Genomic DNA, 20000 nt, shown 5'->3' on the forward strand with positions numbered 1-20000 from the left:
GGGACTTCCTCCTCCCGAGCAGCTGGGATTATTTCTGGTGAAGTTGAGGTTGGACGCATCAGGGGGGAGCTCAGCAGCCATGGGCAGAGACATGACTCGGGTTTTGTGTCTGTCAGGACTCGTGATGGAGGTGGCGGCTCAGACAGGTAGGAAACGAACCAACATCTGGTGTCTTCTGGAACATCTGGCGAGTCTCCGGTGCACCACACAGTGTTCCTGTGTTGTGTTAGTGTATCTGTACACAACCACAGACAGAAAGCAGAGTGAAAGCTGCAGGATGAAAACCCAACCCATGTTTGTGTCTGAGAAACACAATTCTGGACGCTGTGCTGATGGTTTGACAATGAAGTAAGATATTCAACATGACGTGTACAACACCTTTTGTTTTTGTCAAGCACCGATTTCCCTGTTGTCTTCAGGAGACCTTTGCTGGTCTTCGCACTGGTCCCACTGAGCACGACAAGGTGTCTTCAGAACATCTGGTTCCGGTGGGACTTAAACAAACCACATCACAACCAGCTGCCACACACACCCGACACACACTGTAGGAACCAGCCGAGTTGTGTCTTTTTCTGTGCGTTGAGTCAAAGCAGTTGTACTGAAGACACATGTAGACACCTGGCCTGCTGGAGGACGGGGACAAAGTCACATCAGCATGGCGACAGGAAGTGGTGGGGGTGGGGGTGTTAATACTGACATAATACTTGATTTTGAAGTAGTGCTGGCATTAATACTGACATAATACTTGATTTTGAAGCAGTGGTGGTGGTGGGGTTAATCCTGACATAATACTTGATTTTGAAGTAGTGCTGGCATTAATCCTGACATAATACTTGATTTTGAAGTGGTGGTGGTGGTGTTAATACTGACATAATACTTGATTTTGAAGTGGTGGTGGTGGTGTTAATGCTGACATAATACTTGATTTTGAAGTAGTGGTGGTGGTGTTAATACTGACATAATACTTGATTTTGAAGTAGTGGTGGTGGTGTTAATGCTGACATAATACTTGATTTTGAAGTAGTGGTGGTGGTGTTAATACTGACATAATACTTGATTTTGAAGTAGTGGTGATGGTGTTAATGCTGACATAATACTTGATTTTGAAGTAGTGGTGATGGTGTTAATGCTGACATAATACTTGATTTTGAAGTAGTGCTGGCATTAATACTGACATAATACTTGATTTTGAAGTGGTGGTGGTGGTGTTAATGTTGACATAATACTTGATTTTGAAGTAGTGGTGGTGGTGTTAATACTGACATAATACTTGATTTTGAAGTAGTGGTGGTGGTGTTAATACTGACATAATACTTGATTTTGAAGTAGTGGTGGTGGTGTTAAGACTGACATAATACTTGATTTTGAAGTAGTGGTGGTGGTGTTAATACTGACATAATACTTGATTTTTCAGTAGTGGTGGTGGTGTTAATACTGACATAATACTTGATTTTTCAGTAGTGGTGGTGGTGTTAATGCTGACATAATACTTGATTTTGAAGTGGTGGTGGTGGTGGTGTTAAGACTGACATAATACTTGATTTTGAAGTAGTGGTGGTGGTGTTAATGCTGACATAATACTTGACTGCGTTTCTCTGACTCACAGATGTGAGCAGAAGCAGGCCTGATTTGTGCGTCCCTGGATGTTTGATTCAGGGAAACACACGTTTTATGGTTTTCTAACACACGAGGCTTCAAATAAAACCATTATTAAAGTTTCTTTTTACATCTACTTGTGGTTAAGACGGAATAGAGGCTTAAAATGGTCAAATAAGTTGTAATATTTATCATCATGATATTTAGAAAAATCACAATATTGTAACGCCCACGGATGACTTAACTAGCCGGTTGGCTAGCGGGTCGGGCCCTTTAGCTGGCTGGTTAGTGAAGTCGCCCGTGGTGCGAGTGACCCGGGGTCGCTCCCCGGCTATGGTGGCGGGTCCCCGGCTGCCCCCTGATATTCACTATCATATTAATCACTGTAATGTGAAAATGGGGGGTACCTGCTAGTTTCCAGCCAGAGCAGGTATGAATGTGAATGATGGAAGAGTACTACAATCCAGTATTGTCGCTACACAACAATACTGGATTGGCATGTTTCCAGTCTCAGCTATGATCCAGTCTGTGGTCCTGTTGCTTTAATTCCATGTCTGCCTGTCCTGTAATTACGTCATACTTTAGCATGGCCTCACAACCAAGACGGTGTAAAGGAGCGAGGCCACGTGTTACCTGAGGCACTCCCTGGAGAATTAAAACGTGTCACTTCCTGTCTCCTGTCCCAGCTCAGGGGATGGACCGGCGGGCTCTGCCCCAGTGGCTTACTGGCCTCATCGCCGTGGCCGGCTTCCTGTTCCTGGTGTTCGTGGCCTTTCTGGTGAACAAGGCCTGGTGTCAACGGACCCAGTAAGACCGCCCGACACACGAGCGCCCCCATGCGATATTACGCCGTATTCCATAGAGACCTTCTGTTCCACACAAGATGAATCTCTCTCCAAGATGAGGGGGGTTATTTGTAGATGATGGTTTCTAATATATACACACACACACACACACGCACACACATATATATATATATATATATATATATATATATATATATATATGTGTGTATATATATACACACACACACACACATATATATATATATGAAGAAATACATGAAAAACGTCAGAGCAGTGTTTTATGATTTTTTTTAAAATTTATTTCTCGCCCCCTTTTTCTCCCCAATTGTGTCCGGCCAATCACCCCCCTTTCCGAGCCGTCCCGGTCTCTGCTCCGCCCCCTCTGCTGACCCGGGGAGGGCTGCAGACTACCACATGCCTCCTCCCATACATGTGGAGTCGCCAGCCGAGTCGTTTCCCCCGGGGGGCGTAGCGCGTGGGAGTATCACGCTATTCCCTCCCGAACAGATGCCCCTAACGACCAGAGGAGGCGCTAGTGCAGCGACCAGGACGCATGCCCACATCCGGCTTCCCACCCGCAGACACGGCCAGTTGTGTCTGTAGGGACTCCTAACCAAGCCGGAGGTAACACGGGGATTCGAACCGACGATCCCCGGGTTCGTAGGCGACGCAATAGACCCCCCCCCCACGCTACCCGGACACCCCAAGACGACGCCAGAGCAGTGATTTATGATTTCATATTTAATCAAACAGGACCGCGTCCTGTCAGCTTCTCCTGGGTGACTGATCCAACGTCTCCTCGCCTGATTTCTGGTTTGTGATCCGCCACTTTTTACAGGAGGACGGATGCTGAGCAGTCGCTGAGGGTCATTGAATATGTCACGACCAACGGAGACGTCTATGACGTCAAGCTGGATGACGTCAGGTGAGACGCGGTCCGGCCTTTTAAAGCGGGAGCGGGAAACTGTGATCGGGACGTGTGACGCGTTAGGGGGTCGCGCACGGCAGCATGCTGTGACGTAACACGGGGCTTCCGTAACTGCTGATTGAGGAGGTCACAGGACACACAGCCAGTTTCAAAACACTTAAAGTCCACACGCACGCACACGCACGCACGCACACACGCACACACACGCACGCATGCGTAACTCTGCGGTTTGCTTGGCCAACAGGAGCAGCGATCATCAGAACGCCTACGAGAACGTGGCGGCGGACAGAGGCGGAGAGAGAGTCACTGTCATGTGACCGTGCCACGTGACCATGTAGGATCAACGCCATTGGCTCCCGGAACTTCCGTTTTTACCAACACGCCCTGCAACGCCGAACCCCTGAAGACGAGGATGAACAACGAACACACAGACACAGACACACACACACACACAGACACACACACACAGACACACACACACACACAGACAGACACACACAGACACACACAGACACACACACACAGACACACACACACACACACAGACACACACAGACACACACACACAGACACACACACACACACAGACACACACAGACAGACACACACAGACACACACACACAGACACACACAGACACACACAGACACACACACACAGACACACACACGTCCTGTTGTTTGGTAGAATAAGCACACGCCGTGAAGCTTTAATAAGCTCACTAGAAGCATCGCAAGGCAGACCGGGAGCTTCCAACACGCTCCCACAGGTCCTCCGCAGCAACTCACAACAACATTCAAAGAGTCAACCGAACCTGCCGTTACTAGTGGCCTAAGAACACAGCGCCCTCTAGCGGCTGGCAGTATAGAACTCAATGTAATATAGGGTAACTTCATTACTGAACGCAACAACACACACACACACACACACACACACACACACACACACACACACACACACACACACACACACACACACACACACAGTAGAGCAGGTCTCAATCATAGGGGGCGTTGTTTTAAGACAAGGGGCGGTGTCAGACGGGCGGTGCATGGTTCACACAGAAATGTACATTATTCTTCTCCACGGCTTATTTCCCATTAGCAACAGTTCGGTTCATGTAGCGAACTCCGCCCTGCTGGGACCACCTGCAGAGTAAAACTGACCGGAAGCTCCTGTAGTATTTGAGTCGCAGGTTCGGAGCCAGGCGACTAGAACACATAAGCCATCACACTTACTGATTATTCACTTGTTACAGCTTCCTGATCATACGAGGAAGTGTTTGGTAAAAAAGGCGGCTGCCATGTTATCTCGTGATACTTAATGTGTTACCTATTAAGTATGTTGTGTCATGATACTTAATGTGTTACATATTAAACATGTTGTGTCATGATACTTAATGTGTTACCTATTAGATTGTTAACTGGGCCTGCGTGGTGTTGGGCCTGCTGACAGCTGAATGGTTAAGACGTGACGGATGAGTCCACTTAATACACCGCAGCACTGTGGACTTGCTTCAAACCAGACACGCGGCAGAAAAACCACGTGACCCAGAAACCCCCTGGCAGCATGGACACCAGAACATGGACTCTACCGGTCAGACACACCCCGGTGGGTCAACCCGAGACCCCCTGGCAGCCTGGACACCAGAACATGGACTCTACCAGTCAGACACACCCCGGTGGGTCAACCCAGAAACCCCCTGGCAGCCTGGACACCAGAACATGGACTCTACCAGTCCCCTGGTGGGTCAACCCGAGACCCCCTGGCAGCCTGGACACCAGAACATGGACTCTACCAGTCAGACACACCCCAGTGGGTCAACCTGAAACCCTCTGGCAGCCTGGACACCAGAACATGGACTCTACCAGTCAGACACACCCCGGTGGGTCAACCTGAAACCCTCTGGCAGCCTGGACACCAGAACATGGACTCTACCAGTCAGACACACCCCAGTGGGTCAACCTGAAACCCTCTGGCAGCCTGGACACCAGAACATGGACTCTACCGGTCAGACACACCCCGGTGGGTCAACCTGAAACCCTCTGGCAGCCTGGACACCAGAACATGGACTCTACCGGTCAGACACACCCCGGTGGGTCAACCCGAGACCCCCTGGCAGCCTGGACACCAGAACATGGACTCTACCAGTCAGACACACCCCGGTGGGTCAACCCGAGACCCTCTGGCAGCCTGGACACCAGAACATGGACTCTACCAGTCCCCTGGTGGGTCAACCTGAAACCCTCTGGCAGCCTGGACACCAGAACATGGACTCTACCGGTCAGACACACCCTGGTGGGTCAACCCGAGACCCCCTGGCAGCCTGGACACCAGAACATGGACTCTACCAGTCAGACACACCCTGGTGGGTCAACCCGAGACCCTCTGGCAGCCTGGACACCAGAACATGGACTCTACCAGTCAGACACACCCTGGTGGGTCAACCCGAGACCCCCTGGCAGCCTGGACACCAGAACATGGACTCTACCGGTCCCCTGGTGGGTCAACCCGAAACCCTCTGGCAGCCTGGACACCAGAACATGGACTCTACCAGTCAGACACCCCTGGTGGGTCAACCCGAGACCCTCTGGCAGCCTGGACACCAGAACATGGACTCTACCAGTCAGACACACCCCGGTGGGTCAACCTGAAACCCTCTGGCAGCCTGGACACCAGAACATGGACTCTACCGGTCAGACACACCCTGGTGGGTCAACCCGAGACCCCCTGGCAGCCTGGACACCAGAACATGGACTCTACCAGTCAGACACACCCTGGTGGGTCAACCTGAAACCCTCTGGCAGCCTGGACACCAGAACATGGACTCTACCGGTCCCCCGGTGGGTCAACCCGAGACCCTCTGGCAGCCTGGACACCAGAACATGGACTCTACCAGTCAGACACACCCTGGTGGGTCAACCCGAGACCCCCTGGCAGCCTGGACACCAGAACATGGACTCTACCAGTCAGACACACCCTGGTGGGTCAACCCGAGACCCCCTGGCAGCCTGGACACCAGAACATGGACTCTACCAGTCAGACACACCCTGGTGGGTCAACCCGAGACCCCCTGGCAGCCTGGACACCAGAACATGGACTCTACCGGTCCCCCGGTGGGTCAACCCGAGACCCTCTGGCAGCCTGGACACCAGAACATGGACTCTACCAGTCAGACACACCCTGGTGGGTCAACCCGAGACCCCCTGGCAGCCTGGACACCAGAACATGGACTCTACCAGTCAGACACACCCTGGTGGGTCAACCCGAGACCCTCTGGCAGCCTGGACACCAGAACATGGACTCTACCAGTCAGACACACCCTGGTGGGTCAACCCGAGACCCCCTGGCAGCCTGGACACCAGAACATGGACTCTACCAGTCAGACACACCCTGGTGGGTCAACCTGAACACTAGTTAAACATTGACTGGCAGCACTAAAGTGATTACGGAGTGATTGGGTGGTTATCTGATGGTGTTTATTTACATAAAGCCCAAACGAGCTGAGAGGCAGTGGGGAAAGAGGAAGCTGAGGAGGAGGTATGAGGAAGAGGTATGAAGAGGAGATGTGAGGAGGAGGTATGAGGAAGAGGTGTGAGGAGGAGATGTGAGGAGGAGGTGTGAGGTGGTGTGAGGAAGAAGTGTGAGGAAGAAGTGTGAGGAGGAGATGTGAGGAGGAGGTGTGAGGGTCTGTGAAGAGGAGGTATGAGGAAGAGGTGTGAGGAGGAGATGTGAGGAGGAGGTGTGAGGGTCTGTGAAGAGGAGGTATGAGGAAGAGGTGTGAGGAGGAGATGTGAGGAGGAGGTGTGAGGTGGTGTGAGGAGATGTGAGGAGGTGGTGTGCGGAGGAGATGTGAGGAGGAGCCATGAGGGGTGGTATGGAAGAGGTGTGAGGAGGTGGTGTGCGGAGGAGATGTGAGGAGGAGGTATGAGGGGGTGGTGTGGAAGAGGTGTGAGGAGGAGGTGTGAGGAGGAGATGTGAGGAGGAGTTATGAGGGGGTGGTGTGGAAGAGGTGTGAGGAGGAGGTGTGAGGTGGTGTGAGGAGGAGGTATGAGGGGGTGTGTGGAGGAGGTGTGAGGAGGAGGTATGAGGGGGTGGTGTGGAAGAGGTGTGAGGAGGAGGTGTGAGGTGGTGTGAGGAGGAGGTATGAGGGGGTGGTGTGGAAGAGGTGTGAGGAGGAGGTGTGAAGTGGTGTGAGGAGGAGGTGTGAGGAGGAGATGTGAGGAGGAGGTATGAGGGGGTGGTGTGGAAGAGGTGTGAGGAGGAGGTGTGAGGTGGTGTGAGGAGGAGGTATGAGGGGGTGTGTGGAGGAGGTGTGAGGAGGAGGTGTGGGACGCTGTGGCTGCAGACCTTTGTACTCCGTGTGTTTCGTCCATGTGAGGTATTTGCATGAGCATGGATAACGGTGGACTTTTAAAGCTTCAGAGGAGAAAAGGAGAACAACTCCCTCTGACCAAGACACTCCCTCTCATTAAACAGGTCTTTATTCAAACTTAGACATACGTTCCAATAAAGACCTGTTTAATGAGAGGGAGTGTCTTGGTCAGAGGGAGTTGTTCTCCTTTTCTCCTCTGAAGCTGCCGACCTTGGACCAAAGAGCCCCAACAACTGTCCGACTTTACTCCACAGAGGCCTGAGCCCGCCATGGACGCCACACATACAGCTGTCGTCTAATTCCTCACGGGTTCGTTTCCAAACCAAACCAGGTTCAGTTTGTGTGTCTTTATGTGTGATTAGTTGTGTTTGTCAACAAAGCTCATACCTGCTCCACCCACGACACGGGGCAGCGTCACGCTACTACGCCCGGCCTCTACTGGCCTTTCCCTGACGTTATCTATCGCTTTACTGTCCCCCAATAAAGCTGTTCAGCATCCTTCCTGCTGTGACGTGTGGTTCATACACACAAGCCTCTAAAACACCTCACCAGGCCAAAGGTCAACACTGACGTATTGACCACTGACGTATTGACCCCTGACGTATTGACCCCTGACGTATTGACCCCTGACGTATTGAACACTGACGTACTGACCCCTGACGAATTGACCCCTGACGTATTGACCCCTAACGAATTGACCACTGACGTATTGAACACTGACGTACTGACCCCTGACGTATTGACCCCTGACGTATTGACCCCTGACGAATTGACCACTGACGTACTGACCACTGACGTATTGACCCCTGACGTATTGACCCCTGACGTATTGACCCCTGACGTATTGACCCCTGACGTATTGACCACTGACGTATTGACCCCTGACGTATTGACCCCTGACGTATTGAACCCTGACACATTGACCCCTGACGTATTGAACCCTGACACATTGACCCCTGACGTATTGAACCCTGACGTATTGACCCCTGACGTATTGAACACTGACGTATTGACCCCTGACGTATTGACCCCTGACGTATTGACCCCTGACGCATTGACCACTGACGTATTGACCACTGACGTATTGACCACTGATGCATTGACCCCTGACGTATTGACCCCTGACGTATTGACCCCTGACATATTGACCCCTGACGTATTGACCCCTGACGCATTGACCCCTGACGTATTGACCACTGACGTATTGACCACTGACGTATTGACCCCTGACGCATTGACCCCTGACGTATTGACCACTGACGTATTGACCACTGACGTATTGACCCCTGACGTATTGACCCGTGACGTATTGACCCCTGACGTATTGACCACTGACGTATTGACCCCTGACGTATTGACCACTGACGTATTGACCCCTGACGCATTGACCCCTGACGTATTGACCCCTGACATATTGACCACTGACATATTGACCCCTGACGTATTGACCCGTGACGTATTGACCCCTGACGTATTGACCACTGACGTATTGACCCCTGACGTATTGAACCCTGACGTATTGACCCCTGACGTATTGACCCCTGACGTATTGACCCCTGACGTATTGAACCCTGACGTATTGACCACTGACGTATTGACCCCTGACGCATTGACCCCTGACGTATTGACCACTGACGTATTGACCACTGACGTATTGACCCCTGACGCATTGACCCCTGACGTATTGACCACTGACGTATTGACCCCTGACGTATTGACCCGTGACGTATTGACCCCTGACGTATTGACCACTGACGCATTGACCACTGTCGTATTGACCCGACGCATTGACCACTGACGTATTGACCCGACGCATTGACCACTGACGTATTGACCCGACGCATTGAACACTGACGTATTGACCACTGACATATTGACCACTGACGTATTGACCAGTGACGTATTGACCAGTGACGTATTGACCCCTGACGTATTGACCCCTGACGTATTGACCACTGACATATTGACCACTGACATATTGACCACTGACGTATTGACCCCTGACGTATTGACCCCTGACGTATTGACCCCTGACGCATTGACCACTGTCGTATTGACCCGACGCATTGACCACTGACGTATTGACCCGACGCATTGAACACTGACGTATTGACCACTGACATATTGACCACTGACGTATTGACCAGTGACGTATTGACCAGTGACGTATTGACCCCTGACGTATTGACCCCTGACGTATTGACCACTGACATATTGACCACTGACATATTGACCACTGATGCATTGACCCCTGACATATTGACCAGTGACGTATTGACCAGTGACGTATTGACCACTGACGTATTGACCCCTGACGTATTGACCCCTGACATATTGACCACTGATGTATTGACCCCTGACGTATTGACCCCTGACGTATTGACCACTGACGTATTGACCAGTGACGAATTGACCACTGACGTATTGACCCCTGACATATTGACCCCTGACGTATTGACCCCTGACGTATTGACCACTGACGTACTGACCACTGACGTATTGACCCCTGACGTATTGACCCCTGACATATTGACCCCTGACGTATTGACCACTGACGTATTGACCACTGACGTATTGAACACTGACGTACTGACCCCTGACGTATTGACCCCTGATGTATTGACCCCTGACGTATTGACCCCTGACGTATTGACCCCTGACACATTGACCCCTGATGTATTGACCCCTGACGTATTGACCCCTGACGTATTGACCACTGACGTATTGACCCCTGACGTATTGACCCCTGACGTATTGAACCCTGACACATTGACCCCTGACGTATTGACCCCTGACGTATTGACCCCTGACGTATTGACCACTGACGTATTGACCCCTGACGTATTGACCCCTGACGTATTGAACCCTGACATATTGACCACTGACGTATTGACCCCTGACATATTGACCCCTGACGTATTGACCACTGACGTATTGACCAGTGACGTATTGACCCCTGACGTATTGACCCCTGACGTATTGACCACTGACATATTGACCACTGACATATTGACCACTGATGCATTGACCCCTGACATATTGACCAGTGACGTATTGACCAGTGACGTATTGACCACTGACGTATTGACCCCTGACGTATTGACCCCTGACATATTGACCACTGATGTATTGACCCCTGACGTATTGACCCCTGACGTATTGACCACTGACGTATTGACCAGTGACGAATTGACCACTGACGTATTGACCCCTGACATATTGACCCCTGACGTATTGACCCCTGACGTATTGACCACTGACGTACTGACCACTGACGTATTGACCCCTGACGTATTGACCCCTGACATATTGACCCCTGACGTATTGACCACTGACGTATTGACCACTGACGTATTGAACACTGACGTACTGACCCCTGACGTATTGACCCCTGATGTATTGACCCCTGACGTATTGACCCCTGACGTATTGACCCCTGACACATTGACCCCTGACGTATTGACCCCTGACGTATTGACCCCTGACGTATTGACCACTGACGTATTGACCCCTGACGTATTGACCCCTGACGTATTGAACCCTGACACATTGACCCCTGACGTATTGACCCCTGACGTATTGACCCCTGACGTATTGAACCCTGACACATTGACCCCTGACGTATTGACCCCTGACACATTGACCCCTGACGTATTGACCCCTGACGTATTGACCACTGACGCCCGGCTACATTCTCTGCTAACGTCTCTCCACCTCGTTGCTTGTGTACAACCTTCACTTAGGACATTGTCCTCCGGCACACAGAAGTCTCTCAATGCTTTCAAGAGGTCCACTAGCGAGGTTTCAGATGGCCTTCTCGGTGCTACCAAGTCGGTCAGTACCGAGACAGGTTTTGCACCACCCTGGGTAGGAAAACAGCCCGCCCTTTCTCCTCTTCGACTCCGTTTGCTTCTACAAACTGCACTGAAGCACCACCCCGACTCTGCTGAAACCCGCCATGCGTACTTGACCACGCTGCTAGCTAGTTCTGTGACTTTCCGCTAGCTTCATCTTCCGTTCTCTCAACATTTTTTAATGAATGTGTTTCTAGTTTTCCCCTTATCCCACCCCATTAACCCGATGGCATATGGCGGGAACTCTTGTGGAATAACTCCCCTGGCTCCCGTTCCCACAGGAAGGAGATAGTGGTAACACCAGCTTCCTTCACACTCGTGTCGGCTGCTCTCACTACTTTACACGCTGAAGCCTCCTCGCATGGATTGCATCACCTTCAGGCCGTGAAGGAGGCGTAGGGAGAAGGCTTTCAGTTGCTTGGCTGCAGGCGTCCGGGTGGGCCAGAGGGGTCGCTGGAGAACGATGAGTCCCCTAACACTACACCGCTCTACCCCCACTATCCCTCGGGTAAGGGTGGCGTAATGAAGGCCTTACCTCGTGGACGCTCTGGCCGGCGTTATTAGTCTTCCCACCTGGATTCCGGGAAGACCCGCCCCTACTCTATCTCTGATTGGCTAACCCCATCCCTAACCCCACCCTAACCCTAACCTTAACCTTAACCAATCCAATCAACGGAGGCAACGAGTACTAACCAATCAGAGGCAGAGTTCCCGGAATGCGGGTCGGAAAAAAACAAGGCCTCTGGCCGGGACCGGTTCCGGCGAGTCTGGGATACGAACCTCCCAGCCACCAGGGCGGCCTTCTCTCAACCTGTTCCCTGCGCTTCCACGGGGGGTCATGGTAACGAGCCCACACCTCGTCGCCAGTTGGTCGTGTCCTTGTGGGCCCTGCATTGTAAAATAAGGATCGCCAGAGACGGAAACACGATTCATAAAGAGCTCGGAGAGATTAGTGAACTCGCGCTCCCTGTGAACTCGGGCACACTGACGTGGAGCTCTGCTGAGAGGACGGGGGTCATAGTGTGGTGTGACCCTTCCGGCAGCCGGAGGCTCGTGGGATATGTTTACCAACGAGCTCTATTCTTGTGTTGTTAACAAACATACACAACAGCAGTAAAAAGCCACTCTACAATGTGCAGTCTCATCTTGAAAAGAGACACGTATCAGGCGCTGAGCTATGGATTTCACAGATATGCGGCTGGGGGGGGGTCAGGGGGTCAGGGGTCAGAAAACCAGCCACCATCCGCCTCACATCTCCTTGCATAGAACTGATCAGGCTGTTGGTTGTGGTCTGGGGGATGTTGGGCCACTCCTCCTCAGTGGCTGGGCGAAGCTGCTGGGCTTCAGCAGGAGCTGCAACAGGCAGTCGTGTAGGCCGATCCGGAGCATCGAACATGCGCAACGGGCGACACGTCCGGTGCGTACGCAGGCCATGCAACATCTGGGCTGTTCTCAGCTTCCAGGAATCGTGTACAGATGCTGGCAACACGGGGCCGTGCACCATGAGGTGGTGGTGGTGGAGGAATGGCACCACAGTGGGCCTCAGGACCTCGTCACGGTATCTCTGCGCATTCAAAACGCCATCGATAAAATGCACCTGTGCTCGTTGTCCGTAGCACGTGCCCGCCTGCACCATAACCCCACCGCCACCACGGGCCACTCTGTTCACACCCATGACGTCAGCAAACCGCTCAGCCGCATGACGCCATACACGCTGTCTGCCACCTGCCCGGTACAGGGAAAACCGGGATTCATCCTGAACAGAGCACTTCTCCAAAGTGCCAGACGCCATCCAAGGTCAGCATTTGCCCACTCAAGTCGGTTACGACGAGCTGCAGTCAGGTCGAGACCCCGGTGAGGACGACCAGCATGCAGACGAGCTTCCCTGAGACGGCTTCTGACAGTTTGTGCAGAGATTCTTTGGTTATGCAGACCAACTGTTGCATCAACCGTCCGGGTAGCTGGTCTCAGACGATCTTGCAGGTGAAGCTGCTGCTGGATGTGGAGGTCCTGGGCTGGCTGGCTGGCGTGGTTACACGTGGTCTGCGGTTGTGAGGCCGGTTGAGTGTACTGCCAAATTCCTGGAAACGACTCTGGCGACGGTTTATGGCAGAGACATGAACATTCAGTTCATGGGGAACAGCAGCTCTGGCGGACATTCCTGCAGTCAGCAGGGCAACTGGACGCTGCCTCAAAACTTGCCACATCTGTGACATCGTGCTGCTGATCAAACCGCACATTTTAGTGGCCTTCTACTGCGAGCAGCCTAAGGCACATCTGTGCAATAATCCTGCTGTCCAGTCAGCATCTTGATATGCCACACCTGTCGGATGGATGGATTATCCACACCTGTCAGGTGGATGGATTATCCACACCTGATTATCCATACCTGTCAGCTGGATGGATTATCCATACCTGATTATCCACACCTGATTATCCATACCTGTCAGGTGGATGGATTATCCATACCTGTCAGGTAGATGGATTATCCATACCTGTCAGGTAGATGGATTATCCATACCTGTCAGGTGGATGGATTGGATTATCCATGTCTGTCAGGTAGATGGATTATCCATACCTGTCAGGTGGATGGATTATCCATACCTGATTATCCACACCTGTCAGGATGATGGATTGGATTATCCATACCTGTCAGGTGGATGGATTATCCACACCTGTCAGGTGGATGGATTATCCACACCTGATTATCCATACCTGTCAGCTGGATGGATTATCCATACCTGATTATCCACACCTGATTATCCATACCTGTCAGGTGGATGGATTATCCATACCTGTCAGGTAGATGGATTATCCATACCTGTCAGGTGGATGGATTGGATTATCCATGTCTGTCAGGTAGATGGATTATCCATACCTGTCAGGTGGATGGATTATCCATACCTGATTATCCACACCTGTCAGGATGATGGATTGGATTATCCATACCTGTCAGGTAGATGGATTATCCATACCTGTCAGGTGGATGGATTGGATTATCCATACCTGTCAGGTAGATGGATTATCCATACCTGATTATCCATACCTGTCAGATGGATGGATTATCCATACCTGATTATCCACACCTGATTATCCATACCTGTCAGGTGAATGGATTGGATTATCCATGTCTGTCAGGTAGATGGATTATCCATACCTGTCAGGTGGATGGATTATTCTTACCTGATTTTCCACACCTGTCAGGTGGATGGATTGGATTATCCATACCTGTCAGGTAGATGGATTATCCATACCTGATTATCCATACCTGTCAGGTAGATGGATTATCCATACCTGATTATCCATACCTGTCAGGTGGATGGATTATCCATACCTGATTAGCCATACCTGTCAGGTGGATGGATTGGATTATCCACACCTGTCAGGTAGATGGATTATCCATACCTGATTATCCATACCTGTCAGGTAGATGGATTATCCATACCTGATTATCCATACCTGTCAGGTGGATGGATTATCCATACCTGATTATCCATACCTGTCAGGTGGATGGATTATCCACACCTGATTATCCACACCTGTTAGGTGGATGGATTATCCATACCTGATTATCCACACCTGTCAGGTAGATGGATTATCCACACATGATTATCCATACCTGTCAGGTGGATGGATTGGATTATCCATACCTGTCAGGTGGATGGATTATCCATACCTGATTATCCATACCTGTCAGGTGGATGGATTATCCACACGATTATCCATACCTGTCAGGTGGATGGATTGGTTATCCACACCTGTCAGGTGGATGGATTGGATTATTCATACCTGTCAGGTGGATGGATTATCCATACCTGATTATCCATACCTGTCAGGTGGATGAATTGGATTATCCACACCTGTCAGGTGGATGGATTGGATTATCCATACCTGATTATCCATACCTGTCAGGTGGATGGATTATCCACACCTGATTATCCATACCTGTCAGGTGGATGGATTGGATTATCCACACCTGATTATCCATACCTGTCAGGTGGATGGATTATCCACACCTGATTATCCATACCTGTCAGGTGGAGGGATTATCCACACCTGATTATCCATACCTGTCAGGTGGATGGATTATCCACACCTGATTATCCATACCTGTCAGGTGGATCGATTATCCATACCTGATTATCCATACCTGTCAGGTGGATGGATTATCCATACCTGATTATCCATACCTGTCAGGTGGATGGATTGGATTATCCATACCTGTCAGGTGGATGGATTATCCATACCTGATTATCCATACCTGTCAGGTGGATGGATTACCCACACCTGATTATCCATACCTGTCAGGTGGATGGATTATCCATACCTGTCAGGTGGATGGATTGGATTATCCACACCTGATTATCCATACCTGTCAGGTGGATGGATTATCCACACCTGATTATCCATACCTGTCAGGTGGATGGATTATCCACACCTGATTATCCATACCTGTCAGGTGGATGGATTATCCATACCTGATTATCCATACCTGTCAGGTGGATGGATTATCCATACCTGATTATCCATACCTGTCAGGTGGATGGATTATCCATACCTGATTATCCATACCTGTCAGGTGGATGGATTACCCACACCTGATTATCCATACCTGTCAGGTGGATGGATTATCCATACCTGATTATCCATACCTGTCAGGTGGATGGATCATCCACACCTGTCAGGTGGATGGATTATCCATACCTGATTATCCATACCTGTCAGGTGGATGGATCATCCACACCTGTCAGGTGGATGGATTATCCACACCTGATTATCCATACCTGTCAGGTGGATGGATTATCCACACCTGATTATCCATACCTGTCAGGTGGATGGATTATCCACACCTGATTATCCATACCTGTCAGGTGGATGGATTATCCATACCTGATCATCCATACCTGTCAGGTGGATGGATTATCCACACCTGATTATCCATACCTGTCAGGTGGATGGATTATCCATACCTGATCATCCATACCTGTCAGGTGGATGGATTATCCACACCTGATCATCCATACCTGTCAGGTGGATGGATTATCGTGGAAAGGAGAAGTGCTCACTAACCCAGATTTAATCACATTTGTGAACAAAGTGTGAGGGACATGGGCCTTTTGTGTACCTAGAAAAAGCCTTAATCTTTGATTTCAACTCATAAAAAACTGGAGCATTGTGAGACTACTATGGCTAGACAACACGTTATTTACTCGTTATGGGGTAGTATTTGAGAAGTTTGAAGTATATTCTTTAAAATACTCTGAACGTTCTGCTGAATAAAGACGGGGAAAAAAACAGGCCGGGAGACGACAGCCGGACAGATTGTGCTCTCCTAATAATTTAATTCAAACGCAGACGGCGTCAAATCACACAAGACCGTCAGCAGTCAGGACAGACACTCATTTTGTAACCACAGACCAGATGTGAGACGACATACAGCCACATCAGTCACATCCCGACACACAACCAGCCAAGAGTCTCTTTAGAGTTCGAAATGCTCACACGACACAGATCTTGGTTCTGAAGATGGCAGACAGGAAGTCAAAGTGTCCCTTGGCACAAGGCTGTCTTCATGGACACCACCTGCACCCACCAAACGCCGGCAGACGCAAAAACAAAGCAGCCATGAAAAGAAGGTGGAGGACAAGGAACGAGACAGCGGGGATGGAGAAAGAGATGTGAAGAGAGAGGGAGTAGACAGGAGGGAGGGGGTGTGGAGGAGAGAAACCTTTAGGTTACTTCTGTAACCCCGGCTCTCTGAGTAGCATGAGTGAGAGGGTCTGTGAAAGAGAACTGAGCAAGTTAATGGGTGTGTGATGTGTTTAAAGGGATCAGCGTGATGACTGGCCGCCAGTTAGACCGTCGGAGGTAACGACAAGGTCAAAGTGCACGCTGCTCCACAGCACTGACTAGCCCTCATCATCGCACAACATGGCGGCCGTCTCCTCTGGATGGTGGATGGCACATGGACATTCAGTTCACGCTCCAACTCTCACTCCCATTGGCCGATTTAGGCGAGGGACCACCCGCCTTCTGCTGCATGTCCTGTCGAGCAGTGATGTCACTTCCTGTGAGAGTGGCTTGGCGGCAGTGACACAGCAGACAGACAGGATATCCTGATATTATAAAGACAAGACACTAAACCATAGACTGCTGCTTATTATAATGAAAAATATAAATTACATCTCTACCACGAATACACTACCCAAAATGAATCATAACCAAAACATGAACATAAAGTATTTGCACGTGATTGATATGTATAATTATTATTAAACGATCCAGCTTTCAGTAAGCGATACGTCAGTCATTTACCCACCCAGTGTGGATTTATAACTGTAGGGGCATGGAAGCTCTCTAACCTGTGATGCTGAGTGTGTGAGGGGCTCTAAGTATGAACGTGTGGATTTGTTTTTTTAAAATCCAACTGGAGGTCTCTTCTAGAACGATGAGTAACACAGCCTTCAAGTGAAGCGGCAACAATGTGAAAGACCAGCGGGTAACTTAAACGTATTCTTCTTCCTCAAGGTGAAAAAAGGAACTTGTTTCCATGAAGAGGATGAAGAGGATGAGGGGGATGAGGGGGATGAAGGGGATGAAGGGATTGCTTGGCGGATTTTAAAGAATTATACACAGCATGTCGGACCATTCCTCTCATTGACGAGGAAAGGTATTCAAACTCAATCAAACGGGAAAACTAGACTCTTCCATCGTCCGATGATCAGTTAGCGGTTCTGTTGCTAACGGCTAATGAAGCTCCAGCTCCACAGACCAGACGCGGCGCTGAACTACCAGCAGAGAACCCACGCTGCACACCTCCTCTTCTAACCCACGCTCCCCACGTCTCCTCTGCTAACCCACGCTCCCCACACCTCCTCTTCTAACCCACGCTCCCCACACCTCCTCTTCTAACCCACACCTCCTCTTCTAACCCACGCCTCCTCTTCTAACCCACGCTCCCCACACCTCCTCTTCTAACCCACGCTGCACACCTCCTCTTCTAACCCACGCTCCCCACACCTCCTCTTCTAACCCACGCTCCCCACACCTCCACTTCTAACCCACGCTCCCCACGTCTCCTCTGCTAACCCACGCTCCCCACACCTCCTCTTCTAACCCACGCTCCCCACACCTCCTCTTCTAACCCACGCCTCCTCTTCTAACCCACGCTCCCCACACCTCCTCTTCTAACCCACGCTGCACACCTCCTCTTCTAACCCACGCTCCCCACACCTCCTCTTCTAACCCACGCTCCCCACACCTCCACTTCTAACCCACGCTCCCCACACCTCCTCTTCTAACCCACGCTCCCCACACCTCCTCTTCTAACCCACGCTCCCCACACCTCCTCTTCTAACCCACGCTCCCCACGTCTCCTCTGTGCAACACACACTTGACAGAAGTCCTCCATGCCGGGAAAACAAGCGCCCCTGTTGTCCCCACAGTCTGCCTGGTTTAATGGAGGAGGAGATGAGGTGCGTTTGATTCAACATACAGATCCTCTGGTTCCATGGCTCCACCTGCTGGAGGGTTGTACTGTCAGCATGCAGGGAAACCAGTCTGGGTTGGTGGGAGAGGGCATGTGACCGGCTTCGGACCAGTCTCCGTCCTGTGTGTGTGTGTGTGTGTGTGTGTGTGTGTGTGTGTGTGTTGCTGTCATTTAAACCCTTGGGTTATCATTTTTTTGCATGTGGGGAAAGTCAAAGTTCATAATCCGGGGTCGTCCACTGTTCAGGAGTGGAATGTTTGGATGTTGGTCTGATGTGTGTGTGTGTGTGTGTGTGTGTGTGTGTTAGTAAATATTCTCTATGTAACTTCTTTATTGATATATATGTGGTTGTGTGTGTTCATGTTGTGTATATTTCTGTGCACCCAAATTGTAACTGAGTTCATGTGTGTGTGTGTATCTATGTGTTACATATAAGTGGGTGAGATGGGGTGTACTGGTGTCTGTGTTAGTGTGTAGGTGTGCGTTTGTCTGTTACTAGTCTGTGCATGTCTGTTTGTGTACATGTGTGGACCTCTGTGGGTGTGTGGCCCCGTGTGTGCATGTGTGTTAGGACAAGACATCCAGCGTGACTGTTCCTTTCTGTTTTTTGAGGATGGCGACGGCCTGGTCGTGCGTGGCGCCCTCCAGACTCTCTCCATTCACAGCCAGGATCTGATCACCCCGCTTCAGACGCCCGTCCACCGCCGCAGCCCCCTGAAACACACCACAACACACCACGACACACCACAACACACCACAACACACCACGACACACCACAACACACCACAACACACATAAGAGCAGGCTGGGGGGTGTGTGTGTGTGTGTGTGTGTGTGTGTGTGTGTTTGTGTAAGCGGACATTCTATCGGATGGAAATGGACAGAACTCTTACAAAGTGAGGACTTTATTTTTTTATTCTATTTTTGAGATTTTTTGCCCCCTGTTCCCCCC

General features: G+C 50.5%; 2 protein-coding genes across 2 annotated transcripts in view; one reads left to right on the top strand and one right to left on the bottom strand.

Annotated features, from left to right (window-relative positions):
• The window catches only part of pdzk1ip1 (PDZK1 interacting protein 1), a 3838-nt gene extending 6 nt beyond the window's left edge, over positions 1-3832 (top strand). The window contains exons 1-4 of the mRNA XM_056277816.1: positions 1-146; positions 2283-2403; positions 3241-3327; positions 3575-3832. The exon at positions 1-146 is cut by the window's left edge and continues 6 nt beyond it. Coding sequence (XP_056133791.1) covers positions 80-146; positions 2283-2403; positions 3241-3327; positions 3575-3647 — 348 coding nt within the window. The 5' untranslated portion in view covers positions 1-79 and the 3' untranslated portion in view covers positions 3648-3832. The remainder of the gene's footprint in view (positions 147-2282; positions 2404-3240; positions 3328-3574) is intronic.
• A 15502-nt stretch (positions 3833-19334) lies between these two features.
• Positions 19335-20000, bottom strand: part of patj (PATJ crumbs cell polarity complex component) — a 272303-nt gene continuing 271637 nt past the window's right edge. Inside the window, exon 46 of the mRNA XM_056276027.1 lies at positions 19335-19761. Coding sequence (XP_056132002.1) covers positions 19615-19761 — 147 coding nt within the window. The 3' untranslated portion in view covers positions 19335-19614. The remainder of the gene's footprint in view (positions 19762-20000) is intronic.

Source organism: Lampris incognitus, chromosome 3, assembly GCF_029633865.1.
Source record: "Lampris incognitus isolate fLamInc1 chromosome 3, fLamInc1.hap2, whole genome shotgun sequence".
Classification (NCBI taxonomy): Eukaryota; Metazoa; Chordata; class Actinopteri; order Lampriformes; family Lampridae; genus Lampris; species Lampris incognitus.